The 24,115-nt window shown below is 42.0% G+C and overlaps 1 protein-coding gene across 6 annotated transcripts in view; it reads right to left on the reverse strand.

The window, feature by feature from the left end:
• ppp2r3a (protein phosphatase 2, regulatory subunit B'', alpha) overlaps positions 1 to 24,115 on the reverse strand; it is a 345,954-nt gene that overhangs the window by 69,089 nt on the left and 252,750 nt on the right. For all 6 annotated transcript variants that reach the window (XM_072255640.1, XM_072255635.1, XM_072255638.1 and 3 more), the window contains 3 exons: positions 23,060 to 23,311; positions 8,631 to 8,734; positions 3,466 to 3,568 (listed from right to left, as the gene is read on the reverse strand). In XM_072255640.1, coding sequence (XP_072111741.1) covers positions 3,466 to 3,568; positions 8,631 to 8,734; positions 23,060 to 23,311 — 459 coding nt within the window. The remainder of the gene's footprint in view (positions 1 to 3,465; positions 3,569 to 8,630; positions 8,735 to 23,059; positions 23,312 to 24,115) is intronic.

Raw genomic sequence — 24,115 nt, forward strand, 5'->3', positions numbered from 1 at the left:
TTCAGCCTGATGCATTAGGGATATTTAAGAGACTCTTAGATAGGCACATGGATGAATGGAGGGTTATGGGCTATATAGGAGGGAAAGGTTACATTGATTGTGGAGTAGATCAAAAGGTTGGCATAGGGTCGTTTGCCAATGGCCCTCACTATGTTGTACTGTTCTTAAAAAAAAAGGTTGCCATCATCACCCTGGACCTGCACAATAGTGGTCAAAAATGCTACATATATTAAGAATGTCAATGCATATGGTTTAATCTTTAATATTGTGAAGTCTTGAGCTGCACTACCCAGAAATACATGGGCAGTTGTCCTGCAAAGTGTTAGAGCACTCACAGGAAAACACCAAGTCACACTGCATCCTCACTTGGAAATGTATGCTCCCTTTCCTACCTGCTTGCTCATTCACTACTTTTGAACTGTTCCATAAAGAAGTTCAATCAATCATAAATGATTTTCAGGATCATATTTTCTTATTTACTAATTAAGGTTTGGTGGTGTACTGGGTAGATCCACTATTATGGTTAGCAGTCTAAAGGTTAGGATTTAGTCTACAGTATTTAATATTTGTGAAGACACTTAACTTTTAATTTTGCACAGGAAGTTTCATCAATGAGCTAAATTGCTAATGTGTTTTGTTAGTCCTCTACTTCACAGTGTCCTACTATCTGAGAATCATGATCATCTGATAGAAGTCTATTTTCTGAACAAAACTTGCCAAGGCTTTATGGCTATGCTCCGCTTGTAAACATGTACAATTGTACCGGCATTTATGATCCAAACAGTTGGAAACTTTTACAATGAAATAGTTTGTATCACTAGCAGCCTAAACAGTTAAGCATAATGGATCTGTAAACTAGCTGAAGGAAATAACTTCTATGTTTTTCCTAAGGAAATACTGTTCTAAACAATAGAAGCAGAATACAAAACAGTGAGACCCAAAAACAACTATGTATGTCCAGCAGGTTTATGGATGATTAGTTCCTGCAAAGATGTCCTTACACTTTCTGAAAATATTTTGGTGCAGGACTAATGAGGTGCGATACGGTGTACATTGCATACTTAATAGCAGCATTGGATTTAGATCTATGATTAACAAGACTTTCCATGACAGATGTCTTTTTCTCAATTCACCCTAATGTCTGCTGTGGACTAATTGAGATTGCCTTTTTACCATAGATAGTCAGCAACTCCATTACATTTTATGGTGCAACAACCAGAAAGATGAATGCATCTCTCCCTGAAACAGTCTCACATTAAAAAAAAGAAAACTGAGATCTTCCAGTAAGTTTCAATACTAATCTTTCCACAAGAACTATACATTATTGTTATGTCAATTGCTTTTCTCTTCATTGGCGCTGCTTAGCTGAACTTGCCCATTGTTATTTGTTGTTTTATATCCCTTAATTTTCATTGGTTACCCACCGTAAATATTTTAAGCAGAATTTAAATAATTCACACATCATTCACAGCTTTGAGGAGATAATAGTTAAACATTTAGTTACTTGAGCTTGATCTAAGATTCAATGAGTTAATGAATGAACCTAAAATACAACAACCAGGTACAGGTACAACCAGTTATTAGGAAGGCAAATGGAATGTTGGCCTTCATTGCTAGAGGGATTGAATTCAAGAGCAGGGAGGTCATACTGCAACTATACAGGGTACTGGTGAGGCCGCACCTGGAGTACTGTGTGTGGTTCTGGTCTCCATACTTGAGGAAGGATATACTGGCTTTGAAGGTAGAGCAGAGGAGGTTCATCAGGTTGATTCCAGGGATGAAGGGGTTAACCTATGAGGAGAGATTGAGTAGCCTGGGACTATACTCTCTGGAGTTCAGACGAATGAGAGGGGATCTTATAGAAATATACAAAATTTTGAGAGGGATAGATAAGATAGAAGTAGGAAAGCTGTTTCCATTGGTAGATGCGACTAGAACTAGGGGACACTGCCTCAAGATTCAGGGGAGAAGATTTAGGACGGAGATGAGGAGAAATTGTTTTTCCCAAAGAGTGGTGAATCTGTGGAATTCTCTGCCCAGGGAAGCAGTTGAGGCTTCTTCACTAAACATATTTAAGAAACAGATAGGTTTTAACATAGTAAGGAAATTAAGGGTTTATGGGGAAAAGGAAGGTAGATGGAGCTGAGTTTACGGACAGATCGGTCATGATCTTATTGAATGGCGGGGCAGGCTCGATGGGCCGGATGTCCTACTCCTGCTCCTATTTCTTATGTTCTTATGTATAGTTATTAGGAGTTCATGAAATTAAGTTTCCATTAGCAAAGATGAGATGCAAGAATAACAATTGATCTAGCATTAATTAACATTTACAGAGAGCCTCAAATCATGACCAAATTATGAAGTGTTTCCTAACTAAGCTCATAAATGGCTGACTTTTTTTTACTACATCCTTTTAATATTGAATTTTCCCAGATAGAAGTAGTTTCTCTTTATTTAACCCATCAAATAAAATTGTACCCTTCAAAGTTCAGTGTATACAGCTTAGTTTGTGTACAATAAATCTGTGAGCCCTGACTAATAAACACTTCCTAAATTACAGTACTCATAACTACACTCACTTGCACATCATTGAGATGTTCCCACAACCAATTATTTTACTTTAAGGATTCTTTATCTTGTTATGTCATATTCTTGTTATTTATTACTATTTTATATTTGTATTTGCACAGTTTATTGTCTTCTGCACTCTAATTGATCTTTCATTGACCTTGTTATAGTTACTATTCTATAGATTTACTGAGTATGCCCACAGGAAAATGAAATTCAGGGTTGTATATGGTGACATATATGTACTTTGATAATAAATTTACTTTAAACTTAAGCAAAACACTCCTGATTTGATCTATCTATGCATATGCAGAACTGTAGCAATAGCTGCAATCCTTTGCCCTATAAGCCCACTGATTATTAAGTCCAGCATTCCATTATTCAGTTTAATTGTTCTTTTTCATATATCTATCAATGGTAACACATAGATCCATAAGAATGGACTTCCAAGTCTTTCTGGATCGACATACTGTTTGTTGTTTTTCACTATTCAGCAGCTGCACTAATGTTTTAAGAACTATCGGGACAAGGTTACATTTGCATATATATTGAAATCCATTTTCTGAAGTTTTAATAAAGCTTTGTTCCTTCAATATTGCTTACAACATTGTTTGTCAAGAAACTTTCCCTATAATGAATGGCAGTGATTCCAACCGAGTGCAGTGAACACCAACCCTAATTCTACACTTGTTATTCCACTTGTAGTGCACATTTGAGATCTGCAATTTCACTGTATTTATACATTTCACGGTTAGACTACTGTTCCAGATACTTCATCTACCGCATAAAATAAACACAAAATTAAAGAAACTTCTCATATCTTACAGAATTGTTAAGGCTTTGATTTTATTAAATGCTGTATTGCATTCAAAGAGGGGAGACACCATGTATACAGACCTGTAGAAGTGGGATGAAGTCTTCCTGTTCTAGGTAGTCACAGCCTGGTTTGGCAAGAAGATAAACAAACTTAGATGCATCATCGTGACAGCTCTGTAGTACTCTGTGGAAGATATAACCATTGAATTTATTATTCAAGGGCAATAAAGAATCCATCATGTGCAAAGATGAACATTTGGGCATTTGCCCAAATCCACTCTTTTCAAAATTCTAGTATTTTTGTCTATATTCCACTGTAACGGCGGGAAGAGCGGGAGCAGCGCGCCGCGCATGCACAGCCCCCTGGTGAAAAATGATATTGTATCCGTTAAACAGGGGCCGTGGACAATTCTGATTTGATGGAGAGTGACATGAAAGCACAGAGGAACATCTGGAGAAATTTCTGGAATGCTTGTTCGCTGCTGTCGTTACTGCGTGGTCAGGAATCTTCCAGAGGGTAGGCCTCAAAATCCCCGGCTTTGCCTGCTGTTGGCGACCGAGATTGAGGTCGAATCGTTCGGAAAGAGATGGCACTCAGTACTCGGTGTCGGAGAGCAGATTCAGAGGCTCGAAGTTTTCGGATGACTCAGAGATGGATTGTGGTCGGGCATGGCAGGGAGAGTTTTTCTTCCTTCCCTCGTCTGCGTGAGATGTGGGACATTTGAGAGACTTTGAACTTTTACTGTGCTCATGGACTGTTCTTCATCAAGTTATGGCATTGTTGCACTGTTGTAACTATATGTTATAATTATGTGGTTTTGTTAGTTTTTTCAGTCTTGGTCTGTCCTGTGTTTTGTGATACCACACTGGAGGAAATATTGTATCATTTCTTAATGCATGCATTATTAAATGACAATAAAAGAGGACTGCGTGTCTTCGTAATCTATATTCTATATCACTCAACAATTCAACACAATTCTGTTTTAAAGTATTCCATCCAAAAATATATTTGTAGAGCAAAGCAAAAGAGCAAAGGCCTAGGACTAATTGACTTGTCCATATCCTCTCTCTCACATCCAAGTAAATCTACACATTACAATTTCTACTGTCTCCTATAATGATCATGTGCTTAGTAAATAAATGCAGGTTATTTTTCAGCATCAACTATTGCTTTTTAATTAAGTTCGTTCATCATAAAAATAACACAATTTTCCACTGTTGACTTCAAAGCAAAATTACTTCTATTTAAAGCTAGACCTTGAAAAACTGAATAATGTGATGTTGAAATGAGCAAGGAGGTGATGGTGCAAGTTTATAAAACATTGGTCAATCTTCAGTTGCAGTACAGAGTTTCATTCTAATATTAAGAAAGCTGAGATAGTGCCCGAGAGGTTACAGAGAAAGTTCACCAATATGTTGCCTGTGATGGGGCACTTTACTTATGAGAAGACACTGGAGAGACATTTGTTTGGGTAAGAGAGTAACAGGAGTCGCCCTTAAGGAACATAACATTATGAGGGGCATCGACAAGGTAGACTACCAACATCTTTTCCCTTATCGTGGGTGAATAAAACTAAAGGGCATAGATTTAGAGCGGAGGGCAAGAGAATTAGAGTGGATCCAGAGACAAGTACCTGGAATGAGTGGTGGAAACAACAGTTTCTAATAGCACTTAAGGTGGTGGTGTTGGGATGAGCACTTGAATCATCCACCTAGATGGACAGGGTCCCACTGGCTTCCATGCTGTCCAATTCCATGACTCTCAAGTTTTGGACCAAATAAGTAAAGCGGATTTCCGTTAATTAGGACACATTGGGACCAGTACATTGTGGACCAATTAAGCAGCTATGCCAATTAGCTGAAGTTTAATGGAAATTATCAAAAAAGGTATTAAAAAAAGATGAAACTACCGTTTAACTGGGTAACAATTTATGTATTTAAAATACAGAACAAGTAAAATACAACCGATACTACTGAAGTACTAGAAAGTTGTGTGTTAGTTCCTAATAGTTACCGAAAGAGGAATTCATCCAGTGTACCCAGCTGTGTTCTTTAGATTGACTGTACATTAACAATATCAGCGCACAGTGCAGATAATGAACTGCCCTCATATATAATGCTTGGCTTTTGCAATTCCATCCACCTAATCCTCACTTTTATTTGATGTTTGCGGATACCTTCAAATTCTTGATAGTTCTCAACTTGTTGAAGTAGTGAAATTGTTTCATTCTCAGTCTTGGCTGTTTCTGCCATCTCCAACCCTGAATGCTTGAAAGTGTAGTGAGCAAAACAGTTTAGGATTGTCTTACTGCTTATTTTTCGCCAACTATCAGTGACCAAAATAACTGCTTTTTGAACACAAACACACACAACTGCCGCTACTTAAAAACTGTTTGCCATAAGCATAATGTAGTGTCTAACCGCCAAGCAAGCGCATGTGACTGCTGCTAATTAGAATCTATTCCGCTATAGTCTTCTGCTACAATGAAGCAGCATAGTGTCCCAAATAAAGGAGAGGAATCCTGGCTATTTTCTCGATTAGCTTTTGTTCTTTAAAAGCTGTCCTAAATAACCAATGGTCCAATTAATCTGAATCTACTGTACTTAGTATTATAGCAGATGGGTATGAGAACTCAGTGGTAACAGGAAAGCATTATATCTGCATTGTCCTGTCAAGTCAAATTTGTATTTACACCTCAGTTTGGACTATATAGAACTGCTCGACTTACACCAAACAGTATTGTTTACAATTAAATCATTTGGTAGGCCTCAGTGTGTTCCCATTACTTAAACTAGAAGAACAGAACTGAAATGCTGCTTCATCTGTGGAAGGTAGCATAGGAAGGTGATCCACCATTTGATTACAAGTACACACAAATCAATGTTTTGTGAACAATAGATAGCAAACAATTTTCCAAAGCCCAGCAAGGGTCAAGAATGTGAATAGGAAATAGACTGGGAAAATTAACCATCACTTGACACCTTCTGTTCGTTTTCCACCAGTTTAAGCAATAAGCTTTAGTTTAACACTACTTACATTCAACTTCATTTAGAATGTCTTGCAGCTTTTATTCTAACAAACTAAATTTCCAAACATAATATAGAAAAAACAAGTTTCTAATATTAGTCTGAAAAGCACATATTTTTACACTTGTGCATTCCTTAATAAATTAAGTGATACATGATTTTAAGTGATTTTAAATACAAGATTTGAAATTAAGTGAGGCATGATTTTTTTTTTGGATTGGAATTCCGAGATTGAGATCTTGGCAGGTGAAGATATGATGCCAAAGCTACAGTGATTAAGATGAGAGGTCAGAAGAGCTCATAACAACAGGAGCATGGAGAGTTCTTGGACTAAACTTTAAGTCACCTTCTTGGAATCCCCTTTGGCTCTATGTCCACAATTGTCTGGTTACATTTCTTTTGTGTGTCTGGGAATGTTTTTCTACATCAGAGCATCTATATTAATAAAGTTGTTTGCATTATCTGGCAAGTAGTCTGGACTGTATTCTGATGCAATGCTAACTGCTCCACTGCCAGAAATACCCCTTTCATAAAACCACAGTGCAGTTTACCCTCTTGGTGATATCCTTTGCAGATCAGGCAACTTCTCCTTGTAACTTGAATTATGTTTATTCTCAAACAAATATCACAAACAATAACTGCTCATTTTTGCTCATCGTTGTTTGCAAAACATTGCTCAGACATGTATGCAAGACTTTAAAGTTTGTGGATGATATGAAGAGACGTGGAGGGGTAGATGGTGCTACGGAAGCAATGCGATTGCAGCAGGAGTTGAATGAGTTGAAAGAATAGCAAAAAAGTCGCAGGTGGAAAACGGTATAGTCCGTGAGCCAGTAGGGTTGGTCAGTACCGTCTGAGGGGAATGATGCTCGTGGTGATTTTTGGCAGGGTATACATCTCTAGAGTTAGAGAATTTGTGATAGCATTGCACCAGTAGTAGTTTTATGTGTGCTATCATGCATTTTATAACACTACCCTAAAATAAGCATTTCTGAAAAGTGGCCAATATAAAGTACAACATATACATTTTTAGTGGTATTTTGTCATCAGTAATCCCTGAACATTGAAATTCGTCACAATGATAGCTCAGTTCAAGCACTTTTCATCAAATGTTGTTATAAAATTCTATATTGAAAACTATGTCATTGGTGGCACTCGCAGAACAGTGCCCAATTTCAGTAGAGTGAATCATTTCATTTTTAGCAAAATATTTGTCTGTTCGGCACGGACTAGAAGGGCCAAGATGGCCTGTTTCTGTGCTGTAATTATTATATGGTTAACTTCATTGGGTGCAAAAACACTGCAGGCTCTGCTAGATCAGGGGTCCCCAATCTTTTTTGCACCGTGGTCCGGTTTAATATTGACGATATTCTCACGGACCGGCCGACACCGGGGGGCGGGGGAGGGTGGTGGTGTTCAAGTAGGGTTAAACTCACTTCAACATGTCTTTTACAGTTAGGGCTGCCAACTTTCTCACTCCAAAATAAGGGACAAAAGTAGCAGTCAAATACAGGACTTGTGTTTACCCTGAGACAGACTACCACGACCATGAAGCCTTGTGTGGGTACCTGTGTGCGCATGCATGCTGTGCGTATGCGCGCACGTGCCGATTTTTTTTCCCACAAATCGGTTTTGGCTTAATCTTCCCGACTACACTGTACATACATTACTTCTACTTTATGTAGGCTGTGTATTTATCATATCATTCCTGCTTTTACTATATGTTAGTGTTATTTTAGGTTTTATGCATTATTTGGTATGATTTAATAGGTTATTTTTCGGGTCTGGGAACGCTCAAAAATTTTTCCCATATAAATTAATGGTAATTGCTTCTTCACTTTACGCTCTTTCGGCACGAACGGTTTCATAGGAACGCTCTACCTTAGCAGGGGAAATACAGGAGAAGGGCGGTCCCGTATGGGACAAACCAATTTAGCCCAATATATGGGATGTCCTGGCAAATACGGGACAGTTGCAACCCTATCATCAAGTTCAACAGTGCGTGACAGGGAATAAGGAAAGGTGAAGCTGACTCATATCGTTTCCTTGCAGCCTGGTAGCACATGCTTTGCAGCCCAGTACCGGTCCGCGGTCCGGTGGTTGGGGATCGCTGTGCTAGATCATGAAAATAAAGAGCCTTTTTATGTGGAAGTGAGGTTGGTGTATCAATGCATACTGGTGAGTGTAATAACCAAGTTTAGGACAGAAATAACACTCACTTTCTCCATATGGCTATAAATGGGTGCACAGAGACAAATCCCGTTCGTTCTCCACCAGCAGAAATGAACATGGGGGCCTTCCAGTATAAAGGACATCCACATGCCTGGAGAAACAAAAGACAAGCCAGTAATATCACTAAAGGCCTACACGGAAATTTCTAAAACATCACAACTGGGACATATCTAACATCAGAGACATAACAGTCATACTACACAAGAAGTGGTCCTTCTGTCCACTGAGACTATGCTATCAAAAGCACTGATTTACACCAATTCTTTTTTATTTTCTCCAAATTTCAATTATTCATTTCCAGATTCTACTACTAATTTACACACCAGAGGCAATTCACAGTGGTTAATTAAACTACTAGCACACACAAAATGCTGGAGAAACTCAGCAGGCCAGGCAACATCTATAGAGAAGAGTACAGTCAACATTTTGGGCTGAAACCCTTCGTCAGGGCTCTTTTCCACAGATACTGCTTGGCCTGCTGAGTTCCTCCAGCATTTTGTGTGTGTTGCTTGGATTTTCAGCATCTGCAGATTTTCTCTTGTTTGTAATTAAACTACTATTTGTACATCCTTGGGGAGTGGGGAGAAAAAAAAAACTCTCACAGTCACAGGGAAAATTTACAAATTCCTCACAGCCAGCAGCAGAAGTCGGGATTGAACCCTGGTCTCTTCAGTCATGAAGCAGTAGCTCTACTAGCTTCACCAATGTGTGAGACATTGTAAAAAAAAGCCTTAAGGTGGTAGACTGGGTTTCATAGCAAGTTGATAACACTGCTTGGGGAAGGGCCCCCACTCAGTCGCACACTATTTAGTGGTAATTGTGTGTTCCACATAGCTTTTCAAGCACCATATTTTGAAAACAAGAGTCAAACCAACAGCCACTGTTATATAGCACAATTTGTACTACCGATGAAAGATGAATTTATAGTCAAGTTACCATTTGCTTCTCTACTTTTGATTCAAAATAGTCCAAATCATGATTTCAACCAGAGAATTATTTCTTTTTAAAGGAACTCCAAAACATAAAACTAATCGAAAAAGAATACATGAAACCAGAAATAAATGTGTGTGCTTCACTTTTGAATTTAGTGAGGCACCCGATTATGACCTAATTCGTAGCTGCATCCACTACTACCAAGAAATTTGTGCCCGTGAATGGTCCGGCAGAATCTACACGAATCCTCTGCCAGGGCAATGCAGGCCATTCCCAGGAATGCAAAGCACTGCTCTTGGTATCTTCTGGACCTGCCGTCATCCTGAACATTGCACAGTAAATTGCTCAATTTGCTGATCTATCCCAAGTCACCAGACAAAGCTCCGAGCCAAGCTTTCATTTTGACCACACCTAGATGATAGGCATGTAATGCATCCAATGCTTCAGCTCTCAGCCTGGATGGTACAACAGCTCTCAATCCCCACATAGGTCAACCAACCCCCATCAAGGGCAAGTTCATCCCAGTGCTGGTAAAAATAGGGGAACTGGACTTTCTGCTGCACTTTCCAGCCATTTTTGGTGGCCATGTAGACCTGAGACAGTGTGGGGTCTTTTCTGGTTTCCTTTCAGATCGTCTCTGCTGTAACAGGGAGACTTTTGATTCCTATTAGGGAGAAATTGTCAGGAGGAGAGTCCTGTTTCGTAAATTTTTCAGCTGTGTTTTTTTCCCAATCACGATTTCCATGATTAGCCGTCCTCTTAAATTCCATCTTGTAATTGTGTTCTCCAGGAAACAGAGCACACCTCTGCAGCGGTAAGGGAAAGTGATGCAAAGGCTGTGGGGAGATCACTTCCATTATTCACAACATGTGACATGACTACGCCTATTACAAGGCAAGATGTGACATGCAAGCTTCACTGGATGATGTGGATAATAATATGTGTGACGAGAATACACATAGATTAAGATGTTAGCTGGCCTGTGCTGGCACCAGTGGGATCAGCAGTCGGTCTGCCACCTGTCTTCAGGAGAGAGAGAGAGATAAGGAAAACAATGGAGCAGCATTTGGAGATGTTAATGAAGGGGAAGGAGAGCTGTCAAGATTGGCTCCCCCTTTGAACCCCGAACTGTTTGAAGTGATGGACAGGCGATACCCCAGCAGGGGGATAAAAAGGGACAGGTTCGCTAACGCAAGACACACACGACACCCGAGGTAACGAGACCCTGGAAGCGGTGCGTCTCTCACAAGTCGGTGGGAAGTTTTGGAAGGCCGGTTGCGGGACCAGGCCATAGACGCACGGGGTGGAAAGGCACGATCGGCGGGAACCTGGTGTGTGTCCACCCTTGCCTGGGTGCCAGGTTCACCGCAGAGAAACGATCGTATCTGGAAACGGAGGGGGTCACGGTCGGTGACCTCAGATGACATCACAAAGGACTCGCCCGAAAGCTGACTGCGAAGGTCTGTGTGGAAGCCTTGAATATTCATTCGTTTTGCTCTCTCTCTCCTTCCCCCACACTGTCCATCTCCCACGGCAGCGATTACTGCAAACTGAACTGAACTAAGTTGAACTGAACTTTGCGTCACTTTGAAACTGGTCATTTACCCCTAGACAACGATAGAGCTTGATTGATCCTGTTATCTGAATTCTGTGTACACGTATGTTTATCATTGCTGAACTGTTGCATTCATTATCCTTTTGATTAGAGTACTGTGTTGCTTGTTTCTTTAATAAAACTTACTTAGTTCTAGTAATCCAGACTCCAACTGAGTGATCCATTTCTGCTGGTTTGGCAACCCAGTTACGGGGTGCGTAACATAAGTGGGGTTCTCGTCCGCGATTTTGAATGCTAAATTTGGGACGGAGTAAATTGATTGGGTCAAAATTCCCGAAAGAAAGAAAAGACAAACAGCAGAAATGGAGGCTGCGGAAATTATAAAGGCGCCGACCTTGGAGGCATTAGAGGATGCCAGGAAATCGGAATTGGTAGCTGTGGCCAAACGGTTGAATCTTGCTAAGGGGAAGTTGACAATGAGGAGAGAGGAGATAGGAGATACACAGAGCTATCGTAGAGCACTATGTATCTAAAGCTGTGTTTCCCCAAGGCGAGCTGGAGGTGGTGTCTATTGAAAAACCTGTCGGAGATGCAATACAGGTGCAGCTTGAAAAACTGAGACTCGAGCACGAGTTCCGGGTACGGCAGTTGGAGCGAGAAGAGAAAGAGAGGGACAGACAGTTGGAGCAAGAAGAGAAAGAGAGGCAATGGGAGCGAGAAGAGAGAGAGAGGCAGAGGGAAAGGGAATTTGAGCTGGAGAAGTTAAAGATAAAGGCAGAGCAGGGGCCTGTGCTGAACCAAGGTGGAGGGTTCTGGGCAACCCAGGAGGTTAGGCTGGTTCCCCCATTTGACGATACCGATGTGGATCGGTACTTTCTCCATTTCGAAAAAGTTGCTACAAGTCAGGACTGGCCGAGGGATAAGTGGGCTGTTTTGCTTCAGAGTGTACTGAAAGGGAAAGCCCAAGAAGCTTACTCAGCTTTGTCTGCGGAAGATGCCCAGAGGTATGAGGTGGTGAAAGAGGCCATCCTCAGGATTTATGAGTTGGTCCCAGAGGCATACCGGCAGAGGTTCCGGAATGCGAGGAAGCAGTGGGACCGCACGTATTTAGAGTTTGCCCGTGAGATGCAGACATATTGTGAGCGTTGGTGCGCCTCGAAGGGGGTAGAGGGGGATTATGACAGACTGCTACAGCTGATCCTGATTGAGCAGTTTAAAGGTTGTGTCCCTGAGGGTGTGAGACCCTACCTAGATGAGAAAGAGGCAGCCACGTTAGCCGCAACTGCTAAGTTAGCGGATGAGTATGCGTTGACGCATAAAATGAAGTTTGCCCCGAGTAAAAGCTGACTGTAAAAGCTTTCATAGATATGTAAAAAGGAAAAGACTGGTAAAAGCTTTTATAGATATGTAAAAAGGAAAAGACTGGTAAAGACAAATGTAGGTCCCCTACAGACAGAAACAGGTGAATTGATTATGGGGAGCAAGGACCTGGCAGACCAATTGAATAATTACTTTGGTTCTGTCTTCACTAAGGAGGACATAAACAATCTTCCAGAAATAGTAGGGGACAGAGGGTCCAGTGAGATGGAGGAACTAAGCAAAATACATGTTAGTAGGGAAGTGGTGTTGGGTAAATTGAAGGGATTAAAGGCAGATAAATCCCCAGGGCCAGATGGTCTGCATCCCAGAGTGCTTAAGGAAGTAGCCCAAGAAATAGTGGATGCATTAGTGATAATTTTTCAAAACTCGTTAGATTCTGGACTAGTTCCTGAGGATTGGAGGGTGGCTAATGTAACCCCACTTTTTAAAAAAGGAGGGAGAGAGAAACCAGGGACCGGTTAGCCTAACGTCGGTGGTGGGGAAACTGCTGGAGTCAGTTATCAAAGATGTGATAACAGCACATTTGGAAAGCGGTAAAATCATCGGACAAAGTCAGCATGGATTTGTGAAAGGAAAATCATGTCTGACGAATCTCATAGAATTTTCTGAGGATGTAACTAGGAGAGTGGATAGGGGGGAACCAGTGGATGTGGTATATTTGGATTTTCAAAAGGCTTTTGACAAGGTCCCGCACAGGAGATTAGTGTGCAAACTTAAAGCACACGGTATTGGGGGTAAGGTATTGATGTGGATAGAGAATTGGTTAGCAGACAGGAAGCAAAGAGTGGGAATAAACGGGACCTTTTCAGAATGGCAGGCAGTGACTAGTGGGGTACCGCAAGGCTCAGTGCTGGGACTCCAGTTGTTTACAATATATATTAATGACTTGGATGAGGGAATTAAATGCAGCATCTCCAAGTTTGCAGATGACACGAAGCTGGGCGGCAGTGTTAGCTGTGAGGAGGATGCTAAGAGGATGCAGGGTGACTTGGATAGGTTGGGTGAGTGGGCAAATTCATGGCAGGTGCAATTTAATGTGGATAAATGTGAAGTTATCCACTTTGGTGGCAAAAATAGGAAAACAGATTATTATCTGAATGGTGGCCGATTAGGAAAAGGGGAGGTGCAACGAGACCTGGGTGTCATTATACACCAGTCATTGAAAGTGGGCATGCAGGTACAGCAGGCGGTGAAAAAGGCAAATGGTATGCTGGCATTTATAGCGAGAGGATTCGAGTACAGGAGCAGGGAGGTACTACTGCAGTTGTACAAGGCCTTGGTGAGACCACACCTGGAGTATTGTGTGCAGTTTTGGTCCCCTAATCTGAGGAAAGACATCCTTGCCATAGAGGGAGTACAAAGAAGGTTCACCAGATTGATTCCTGGGATGGCAGGACTTTCATATGAAGAAAGACTGGATGAACTGGGCTTGTACTCGTTGGAATTTAGAAGATTGAGGGGGGATCTGATTGAAACATATAAAATCCTAAAGGGATTGGACAGGCTAGATGCAGGAAGATTGTTCCCGATGTTGGGGAAGTCCAGAACGAGGGGTCACAGTTTGAGGATAAAGGGGAAGCCTTTTAGGACTGAGATTAGGAAAAACTTCTTCACACAGAGAGTGGTGAATGTGTGGAATTCTCTGCCACAGGAAACAGTTGAGGCCAGTTCATTGGCTATATTTAAGAGGGAGTTAGAATACGGCCCTTGTGGCTACGGGGATCAGGGGGTATGGAGGGAAGGCTGGTGCAGGGTTCTGAGTTGGATGATCAGCCATGATCATAATAAATGACGGTGCAGGCTCGAAGGGCTGAATGGCCTACTCCTGCACCTATTTTCTATGTTTCTATGTTTCTACGTAAAGGCTACCAGAAGGGTAGTCAGGACGGCGGGGAGAGTCCGCCAGAAAAGTCAGAAAGCAAGCTGAGGACTAGTGAGAAGTATAAGGTAGACCGGGAGCAGTCTGGTAGGAAGTCTCCTGGGGTCGTCTGTTATAATTGCGGGAAAGTCGGACACTTTGCGTACAGGTGCTTTGCCCCAAAGGAGGAGACGGGAAAAGGAAAAACGGCGATTTTGACTGGCTGTATCGAGCTGATAAACGAACCGCTAGGACAGGACAGGTCTGCCAAAGTTCAGGAAGGGCGCGAGAGGTTTATCTCGGCCGGATTGGTGTCGGTGAAGGAGGGGTTAAAACCAGTTCCAGTGCGGATCTGGAGAGACACGGGAGCGTGTCAGTCACTAATACTGAAGAGTGTATTAGAGTTTAGCTCAGAGATCCAGACTGGGGAGGTCAAGGTCAAAGGTACTGGGGAAGGGACAGAGGCCGTCCCTTTGCACCAGATACACTTACAAAGCAACCTGGTCTCTGGACTAGTCACGATCGGGGTGAGGCCCGAATTACCGATGAAAGGCGTGGAAGTCTTGCTCGGTAATGACCTCGCCAGGGGAATTGTGTTCTCAGCCATGAGACTGACAGGTCAGCCTGCCAGCATTGAGGCCCCGCCCATGGAATCACAGGTTCATCACGGGACTGCGGTAGTAAATTTAGCTGAGACGTTTCTGCCAGCCTTGTATGAGAAGGGGGTAGAAAGTGAAAAGAAGGAGTGTAGTGAAACAAGAGGTAGTGAGGGAGCTGAGACAGACTTAGCATTAGCCAGGAAAGAATTTGTGCAGGCGCAGGAGCGAGACGAGGGGCTGATGGTTTTGGCAGAGACAGCTCTCTCTGACACAGAATTAACAAGGGAACTAGTAGGCTATTGTGTAGAGGAGGAAGTGCTAAGGAAGAAAGGGAGACCAAGTACCGTACTCGCAGATGAGGAATGGGGGGTGGTGCAAAAGAGTTATGGGGATGAGATTTTTAACCTGGCCCACAAGGTACCCCTCGGTGGACATTTTGCGGTGCTGGAGGAAACAGTTGGTGGAATCATGAAAGAGGTTTACCGGCTGCGCCGGAGGAAGGATGTTATTGATTATGGCCGACGCGAACTGAGATGGTCACAGGCTTTTATATGCTAACAAACCTAGTTGGTGTTAGTGCGGAAATCAATGAAGCTAGGGTCTCCCTGATAAGAGAAAAAAACCATTTTGAAAAGACGAGTATGGTATCAACCAGATGGGAGAAGGCTATTGTTTTGGCCAGGTCTGCTGATAAGGTCTCTCCCTTAATCCCCGAACAAAGCGACTCTTTAGAAGAAGTAATTAAATGACTCGCACACGTGTGTTTGATTGTCCCGAGGCGATGCAAAGAACTGGGACGTTGGGTGGTGTCTGTTACAGTAGGCCAGCCTAGCGAGCACCACCCTATAGAATGAGTAATTCAGTGACTAAAGGGCTGACGAACACAGAGGTGTGTATTGGTGATGTAATAAGGCTGTCTGAAGCCAGCTTGATAGTGAACCTTGAAAAAAATGAGTTCGGCCACACGAAGGTCACTTACCTGGGAATTGTGGTAACACAGGGGCAGCTGGCAGCGATGCAAGCTAAAGTACGGGCTATCTCTGACATCCCAACCCCGACAGACAAGAGGGCCCTCAGAAGGCTCTTGGAGATGGTGGGGTACTGTAGGAAGTTTTGCAATAACTCTGCGGTTACTACCCCTCCCCCTCCTACTAAGCCCTTGCGAGAGAAAACTAAGTCGGAATGGGACGACCCTTGTTATTGTGGTCCCGGACGAAACCCAATGAGAGGTTACATTGATCGCAATTCATCCGTGTTTTTGGCCACTATGAAGTTTGTTAAATTAGAGCCTGGTCTAAGGGATTATTAATAACACATATAAAAGGAACAGAAAATGTGATGGCTGACTGTCTGTCAGGTGTTGACAACTTCAAATTCGCTGTATTAGCCAAATAGCTGATAAAGATGTGTATTTGTGTGTATCAAATAATGTATTCATGTTTGTAATTTTTACCCCCGGTAAAAATCCTTAAAGGGGGGGGGAAGTGTGATGAGAATACACATAGATTAAGATGTTAGCTGGCCTGTGCTGGCACCTGTGGGATCAGCAGTCGGTCTGCCACCTGTCTTCAGGAGAGAGAGAGAGATAAGGAAAACAATGGAGCTGCATTTGGAGATGTTAATGAAGGGGAAGGAGAGCTGTCAAGATTGGCTCCCCCTTTGAACCCCGACCTGTTTGAAGTGATGGACAGGCGATACCCCAGCAGGGGGATAAAAAGGGACAGGTTCGCTAACGCAAGACACACACGACACCCGAAGTAACGAGGCCCTGGAAGTGGTGCGTCTCTCACAAGTCGGTGGGAAGTTTTGGAAGGCCGGTTGCGGGACCAGGCCATAGACGCACGGGGTGGAAAGGCACAATCGGCGGGAACCTGGTGTGTGTCCACCCTTGCCTGGGTGCCAGGTTCACCGCAGAGAAACGATCGTATCTGGAAACGGAGGGGGTCACGGTTGGTGACCTCAGATGACATCACAAAGGACTCGCCCGAAAGCTGACTGCGAAGGTCTGTGTGGAAGCCTTGAATATTCATTCATTTTGCTCTTTCTTTCCTTCCCCCACACTGTCCATCTCCCACGGCAGCGATTACTGCGAACTGAACTGAACTAAGTTGAACTGAACTTTGCGTCACTTTGAAACTGGTCATTTACCCCTAGACAACGACAGAGCTTGATTGATCCTATTATCTGAATTCTGTGTACATGTATGTTTATCATTGCTGAACTGTTGCATTCATTATCCTTTTGATTAGAGTACTGTGTTGCTTGTTTCTTTAATAAAACTTTCTTAGTTCTAGTAATCCAGACTCCAACTGAGTGATCCATTTCTGCTGGTTTGGCAACCCAGTTACGGGGTACGTAACATATGCGAGCACAGTGTCTAACATCACTATTTCCCTAGTCTTTTGGAAAGCCATCTCACATTGTTTTGTCCATTGCCATTTCTGCCCGATATGTCAATTACTATAACAGGTTCAAGGGGTAGAGCACAGTAGCCAGCTTTGGTAGAAACATGTTATAGTAATTGACAAATCCTAAAAAAGGATGCACTTGTGACACATCCTTTGCTCATGAGGCATCCACCACTACTTGAATTTTCTCAGCATATTTGTGTAATCCTTGAACATCAATGGTGTGACCACAGTAAATAATGCTTGGTTGAAAGAATTCACACTTGTTGTATCATGCTCTGAGCCCATAATCTTCTGTTTTTAACACTTGAGATCTTGGAGATGTTTCTTGTCAACCTTACTGGCAACAATGATTTCATCCAGGCAACACTGAGTGCCTGGGCAGCCTTGCAACACCTGGTCCACGGCTTTCTGCCAGAATGCAGGTGCTACTACAAAAATAAGCCCATTATAGTGATAAAGCCTTTTGTTAGTGTTTACGGTGAGAAACACTTTGGACCCTTCATCCATCTTTATCTGTAGGCAGGCCTCTGCTAAGTCCACTTTGCTGACATGTTTTCCTACTGAAAAGTTTGCAAAGATATCCTCTATGCTGGGCAGAGGGTATTGATCTATCTTCAGCACAGAGTTGACGGTGACCTTAAAATCACCATAGATTCTGACAGACCCATTCTTCAGAACCTTTTTTCATTCGCTTTCAGTTGACTCTATTGCAGGAGATGTGGCAAGCAAATGGTGGATGGATTTCCAATCAAGTTGTAGCTGTCTCAGCCACTCATTATCCCACAATGCTAGTTCTTCTGCTTTTCATACAAGCCCAATGTGGCTTGTTGGTTGTTGTATTTCACTGTTATGAATGTCATTCCCACAGGAGTTAGCTCTTCTTCAGTATAAGTTCTTAGTTGGATATTTGTAGGCTTCAGTATAGGATCTTTGAAATGCCATTTATGGACCTGCAGGTTCTCTTTCTCGCTCACTAGTAAATTGTAACTGTGGGGTTAGGTTGGAATCACAGACCCACCTAAAAATGACTGGACAGTTTTCTTGAATTAGTTAAGACTAAGGAGATGATGGAAAACCTGACAAGGGTCAAACAACATGAGAATGCACCAAAATTATTAGTACTTTGCATTGGAACAGACAACTGATCCATATCACAACAGAATGTTTACATCAAACCCACTTCCTCAGATGGTACCCGTGGCAATGAATGAATGAATCGACGGCTTCAGTTATAAGGAAAGGCTGGGCAGGCTGTAACTTTTCTTCAGAGTGCTGGAGGCCGAGGGAATGACCTTAAAGAGTTGTATAAAATCATGAGAAGCACAAATAAAGTGAATGGTTACAGTCTTTTTTTAAAACCAGGGTAGAGTCTAAAGCATACGGATTTAAGGTGAGGAGCATAGATTTAAAAGAGTGGAGGGTGGTACCGGGGGACAATATTTTCATACAAAGAGTGATGGGTTTATAGAATCAATTGACAGAGGAAGCTGCAGGGTCATGTAAAATTACAATGTTTTAAAGAAATTTAGCCAGATAAGAAAAGTTTAGAGGGAACTGCAAAATGCAGGCCAATTGCACAGACATCTTGGTAGTATGGGTATTAGGGCTGGCCCAAAAGGCCTCTTCAGTGTTGTATGTAACAATGACTACATCTTTCTTGTAATCTGGTACAGGTTGAATACTCCTTACCTGAAATGCTTAGGGCCAGAAATGTTTTGGAACTTTTCCAGATTTTGGAATATGTAATAAAATAGCTTGGGATTTTCATCATTTCCAACTCTGAATTTATGCATGTGCTACCAGCAAGCAGTCTTTGTCCACTTGTTCAGCACACATATGTACCAAACAGTAAAAAAAATTACATCCCATTAATAAAATGAAAATATAATGTGTGCAGGGTAACGAAAACAGCCTAGCAGATCCAGGTGAACACCCGAATCAGCCGTTGAACAACAACAAACGATGCAGACTTTCAGTCTCCACCTACGATGCCATGTTTTGATTAAAAGGTTACAGTACACTGCATCCGTATTTTACTCTTTTTTTAAGGTTTTATGTGAGGTATAAAAACAATTCGCATTGCGGACTCACTCTGGTATTAAGATTTTCATCAGCAACAATGTCAGCAAACTCAATGAATTCCTCTGCTACTTTGTGATCAGCAGATGCTTTAAAAATTTAATGCCCTGCTTTTTCTTAAATTTCTGCAACCAGGCTGCTGAATATTCACAATTACCTTCAATTTTCAGTTCATCATGATAGATCTTTGCTTATTTCGTGATCAACGTAACATTAAGTGGCTTATGTTCACTCTGACGCTGACAAATACTTTTTCAATACTTGACTGAGAGATTCATTTTTCACTTTATGCAGTATTTTTCTATTTTTCATTAACTTCGGTTCATTACCTATGCGATGTCACTTCTCAGAACTGTCTGTGATGCGCAGAGACCTTTGCATCACCTGGAAACTTGCCCAGCAACTTGTGGAATTTTCTTTTTGTGACGTCAGCACTCATAAAAGTTTTTGGATTTCGGAACTTTGGATAAGGGTACTCAACCTGTATCTGCAAATCCTGCCAGTGGATTTGGAAACGTTTGAAGGGGTGAATTGATGATCACTCTCCACGGCTTCGAGGCCCCTATATAGGTAGTCCATGTCTCAGAAGCATTGACCAATAGTCGTGAGATGTGCGCCAGATTTAAGGGTTTCATCCTCAAACAAACACGACTGAAGGAAATGGCAAATGGAAGCTGCCCACACTTCCTCATCTTCGTATGAACTGAATGTAGTGGAGGGCTCTGTTGTTCAGTAGGGAACAGCAACCAGAATCAGACGAAAGATGGAGATAATTTCCTGTGGATAGGAAACTGGAGGACACTCCACAAACTTCATTGATGGAAGGCCTTCGCTAGGTCAACAAAGAGCAGGTAAAGTGTGAAATGGCTTCATGAATTTCTCGTGGAGATAATATCCATTGTGTCTCCAAATGGACAAAATTCACACTATGATTCAAGGAGAAGCTCTTTAGTCACAGGGAGGAGCAGGCTGAGGAGGGCCCAGCTGACAATGATCGCTGTAATAGACAGCAAGCAACTCCCCCTGCAGTTACTGTGCTTGAATTTGTCTCCTTTCTTGAAGACATATTTAATACAATGTCTTCGAGCTAGAGCTCCAGTCTCTGTCAAGGGAGATCTTGCCTGACAAATCTGCTGGAATTCTTTGAGGAAATAGCAAGCAAGATTGACAAAGGAGAGTCAGTGAATGTTGTTCATTTGGATTTCCAGGAGGCCTTTGGCAAGGTGCCACACATGAGGCTGTTTATAAAGATAAGAGCCCATGGCATTACAGGAAATATAACTGCATGGATAAGTGATTGGCTGACTGACAGGACGCAAAGTCTGGGAATAAAAGGGGTCTTTTCTAGTTGGCTGCCAGTGACAAGCAATGTTCTGCAATGATATTGGTGTTGGGACCGCTTCTTTTCACGCTATATGTCAATGATTTGGATGACGGAATTGATGGCTTTGTGGCCAAGTTTGGGCATGCTATGAAAATAGGTGGCGTGCTGAGGAAACGGAGTTTGCTGAGGAAGCAGACAGGCTAAAGAAGGACTCAGACAGACTAGAAGAATGGGCAAAGTGGCAGATGAAATATAGTGCAGAGAAGTGTATAATCATACACTTTGATAGAAGGAATAAAGGTGTAGACTTCTTTTAAATGGAGAGAAAATTCAAAAATCTAAGGTGCAAAGGGACATGGGTGTCCTCATGCAGGATTTCTTAAATGTTAGCATTCATTACAAGAGGACTAGAAGGATGTTATGCTGAGGCTTTATAAGGCATTGGTTAGATCGCACTTGGAGAATTGTGAATAGTTTTGGGCCCCTTATCAAAGAAAAGATGTGCTGGCATTGGAGAGGATTCAGAGGAGGTTCACAAGAAAGATCCTGGGAATAAAGAGATAACATGTGAGTACTGCTTGATGGTTCTGGGCCTGTACTTGCTGGAGTTTAGTAGAATCAGGGTGAATTTCATTGAAACCTATTGAATATTGAAAGGCCTGGAACTTAGGACCAGAGAGCAAAGCAGAACAGAGGGGTGTCCATTTAGAACAGAGATGAGGAGAAATTTCTTTAGCCAGAGGGTGGCAAATCTGTTGAGTTCATTCCCACAGATGGATGTGGAGGCCAAGTCATTGACGTTGATAGGTTCCTGATTAGTCAGGGAGTCAAAGGTCACAGGGAGAAAGCAGGAGAATGGGGTTGAGAGGGAAAATAAATCAGCCATGACTGAATGGCAGGGCAGACTTAATAGGCCAAAAATCTTAAATCTGCTCCTATTTCATATGGTCTAAGTTCTAGAACCTCAGCAGTAATACTACCTTCTCCTGAAGCCCATTTACTCTTCACCTGTCATACAGTCTTTGAAATCTTGTCAGTCAACGGTGGGAGTAGGTTACTCAAGTAAGCAAGCTATTGTGGATGCCAATCGTAAGTTGTACATTTCTGGTCATAACGCGATGGCTACTGTGCCAGTAACTAGCAGCACAGATACCAAAGATAAGACTAAATGACAATATAGATCACAAAACGGGAAATTCGCTGCCCTCCAAGATAATAGGAAATAAAAATTATTAGAGTATTTGCTTTAAGATTTGGAACAGCCAGAGAAAAAGCAGTGTCAGTGAAACAATGAACACCGTAATTTTGTCATCCTCTTTGGGAGCCTTTGGTGGATTCTCTTATGTGTGACAGAACATTTAAAGTAGTAACAAACCGATGACCTGAGATGGAATGATTGCTAAATTGACAATTGGGTGACAAATTCAATTTTAGCTCAAATGAATGCAGAAAATTATGTAAGAGATCAACATTTTCCAGTGTATTCAGTATTATTGGTTTCTATTTCAGATTTCCCGTCATTTCAGTTGTTTGCCTTTTGACTTCAAATATTGAATATTTCCATTTTGAGATTAGTGACAGTGTATATTGCAGAAATCCTAACAATACTGACAAAAGTAGCCAAGCTATCAAGCAAATAAACTCATTGTAAATCAGGGACTGCTTCATTGAGCACCTCTGCTCCATCTGCCACAAGTGGGCCTTCCCGGTGGCCAAACATTTCAATTCTGATTCCCATTTCTGTTCTGACATGTCTGTCCTCGGCCTCCTGGAGGAGCAGCACCTTATATTCTGCCTGGGTAGCCTCCAACTAATGACATGAATATTGATTTCTCCTTCCAGTTAAAAATTCCCCCTCAGTTTCCTCTATACCGCACTCGACCTTTTACATCTTCTCACCTGCCTGGGCCCCCTCCTTCTTCCCTTTCTCCCAAGGTCCACGCTCCTCTCCTCTCAGATTCCTTCTTTTCCAGCCTTTGACTTCCCCATCCACCTGTCTTCACCTATCACCTTCTAGCGAGCCTCCTTTCCCTCCCCCCACCTTTTCACTCTGGCATCTTCCCCCTTCCTTCCCAGTCCCGAAGAAAAGTCTCGCCTCGAAACGTTGGCTGTCTATTCACTTCCACAGATGCTGCCTGACCTGTTGAGCTCCTCCTGCATTCTGTGTGAGTTGCCAAGCAAATAACAGCATTGCTTCCAGATATCTAGGGAAAAGTGTGCACTGGATAACAAAAAAATCTGCACATCACATAGCCATTAAGAGATGTTCCTCCCTACCTTTGCAATTTTTCCCATCTCATAAATGTCGCATTTTTCATCCTCTAACTCAGCAAAGGCTGCTTCAATCTTGGCAATGGTCTCTTCGTGATTACTGTTAGCACTTGGAAGTCCCTTAGGGAAGTAGAAACGTGGAATGTTTACTGATGCTGGAGTGCTGACAACAACTTTGCTTGAAGGTTGAGGACTGGGTGTCACGTTTGTTACAGTAGCAGGAGGTGTTCCAGGTTTCTTTTCTTTATTACTTTGGACCTGTAAAAGAAAATGAAACATTCAGCTCAAATTCTGGAAAGATTCCCCGCAAAAGATGCTGTAAAAATTGTTCCACATTTCACGCAAGTTGACTTGTTTCCTTCTTGAATGCCTCATTGTTTCTAGTAAGGAGATACACAAGTTGTGATAGGTGTCCTCATCTCTGGACACAAGAGGGGGAAAAAATAATAGTTTTAAGAAATCCTGTCTCCCCATCTAAAACCAAGAATTCACCCAAGCAACTTTTCATTAATAGACAACACTTAGCTCTCAAGGTGTTTGGTCTCTGGAGGGTTGAACAATGAATAAACAAAAAGTTACTAAATTAGTAAAATTCCCAGATATGGTCTTTTGTTTTATGTTGCCAAAGTGCACTCCTTTTTGTAAACAAACAGTATCCTCTCACTAGGTGAGGAAGACCATAGGAGATTCATCAAAAATCTTACAAAGTCCAAAGAATGTCTTCCTGTTGAGATTGCAACATGTTTTATTCCTATAATTCATAAAACCCACCATTCTCATAGCACTTTATTAAATCCATTCCTTTTTAGAACTTAAATTTCTGGGCTCCTTTTTGGAAATATATTATGTATACATTTAATACCAAGACAGAATCCATCATTCCTGCATTGAAACTGTCAAGTCAATGCAACAAATACTATACCTGATTTGATGGAAGGGATGAAATTGCAATACACTAATTAACTAAGAGAACCTGCAAAGTAGTGGAGCACAACTTAAATCAGTATATTCACCACATAAATGGTCCTAGAATGCATTGCTGCGATTCAGGTAACTCCCAAC

The sequence above is a fragment of the Mobula birostris genome, chromosome 4 (genome assembly GCF_030028105.1).
Source record: "Mobula birostris isolate sMobBir1 chromosome 4, sMobBir1.hap1, whole genome shotgun sequence".
Lineage (NCBI taxonomy): Eukaryota > Metazoa > Chordata > Chondrichthyes > Myliobatiformes > Myliobatidae > Mobula > Mobula birostris.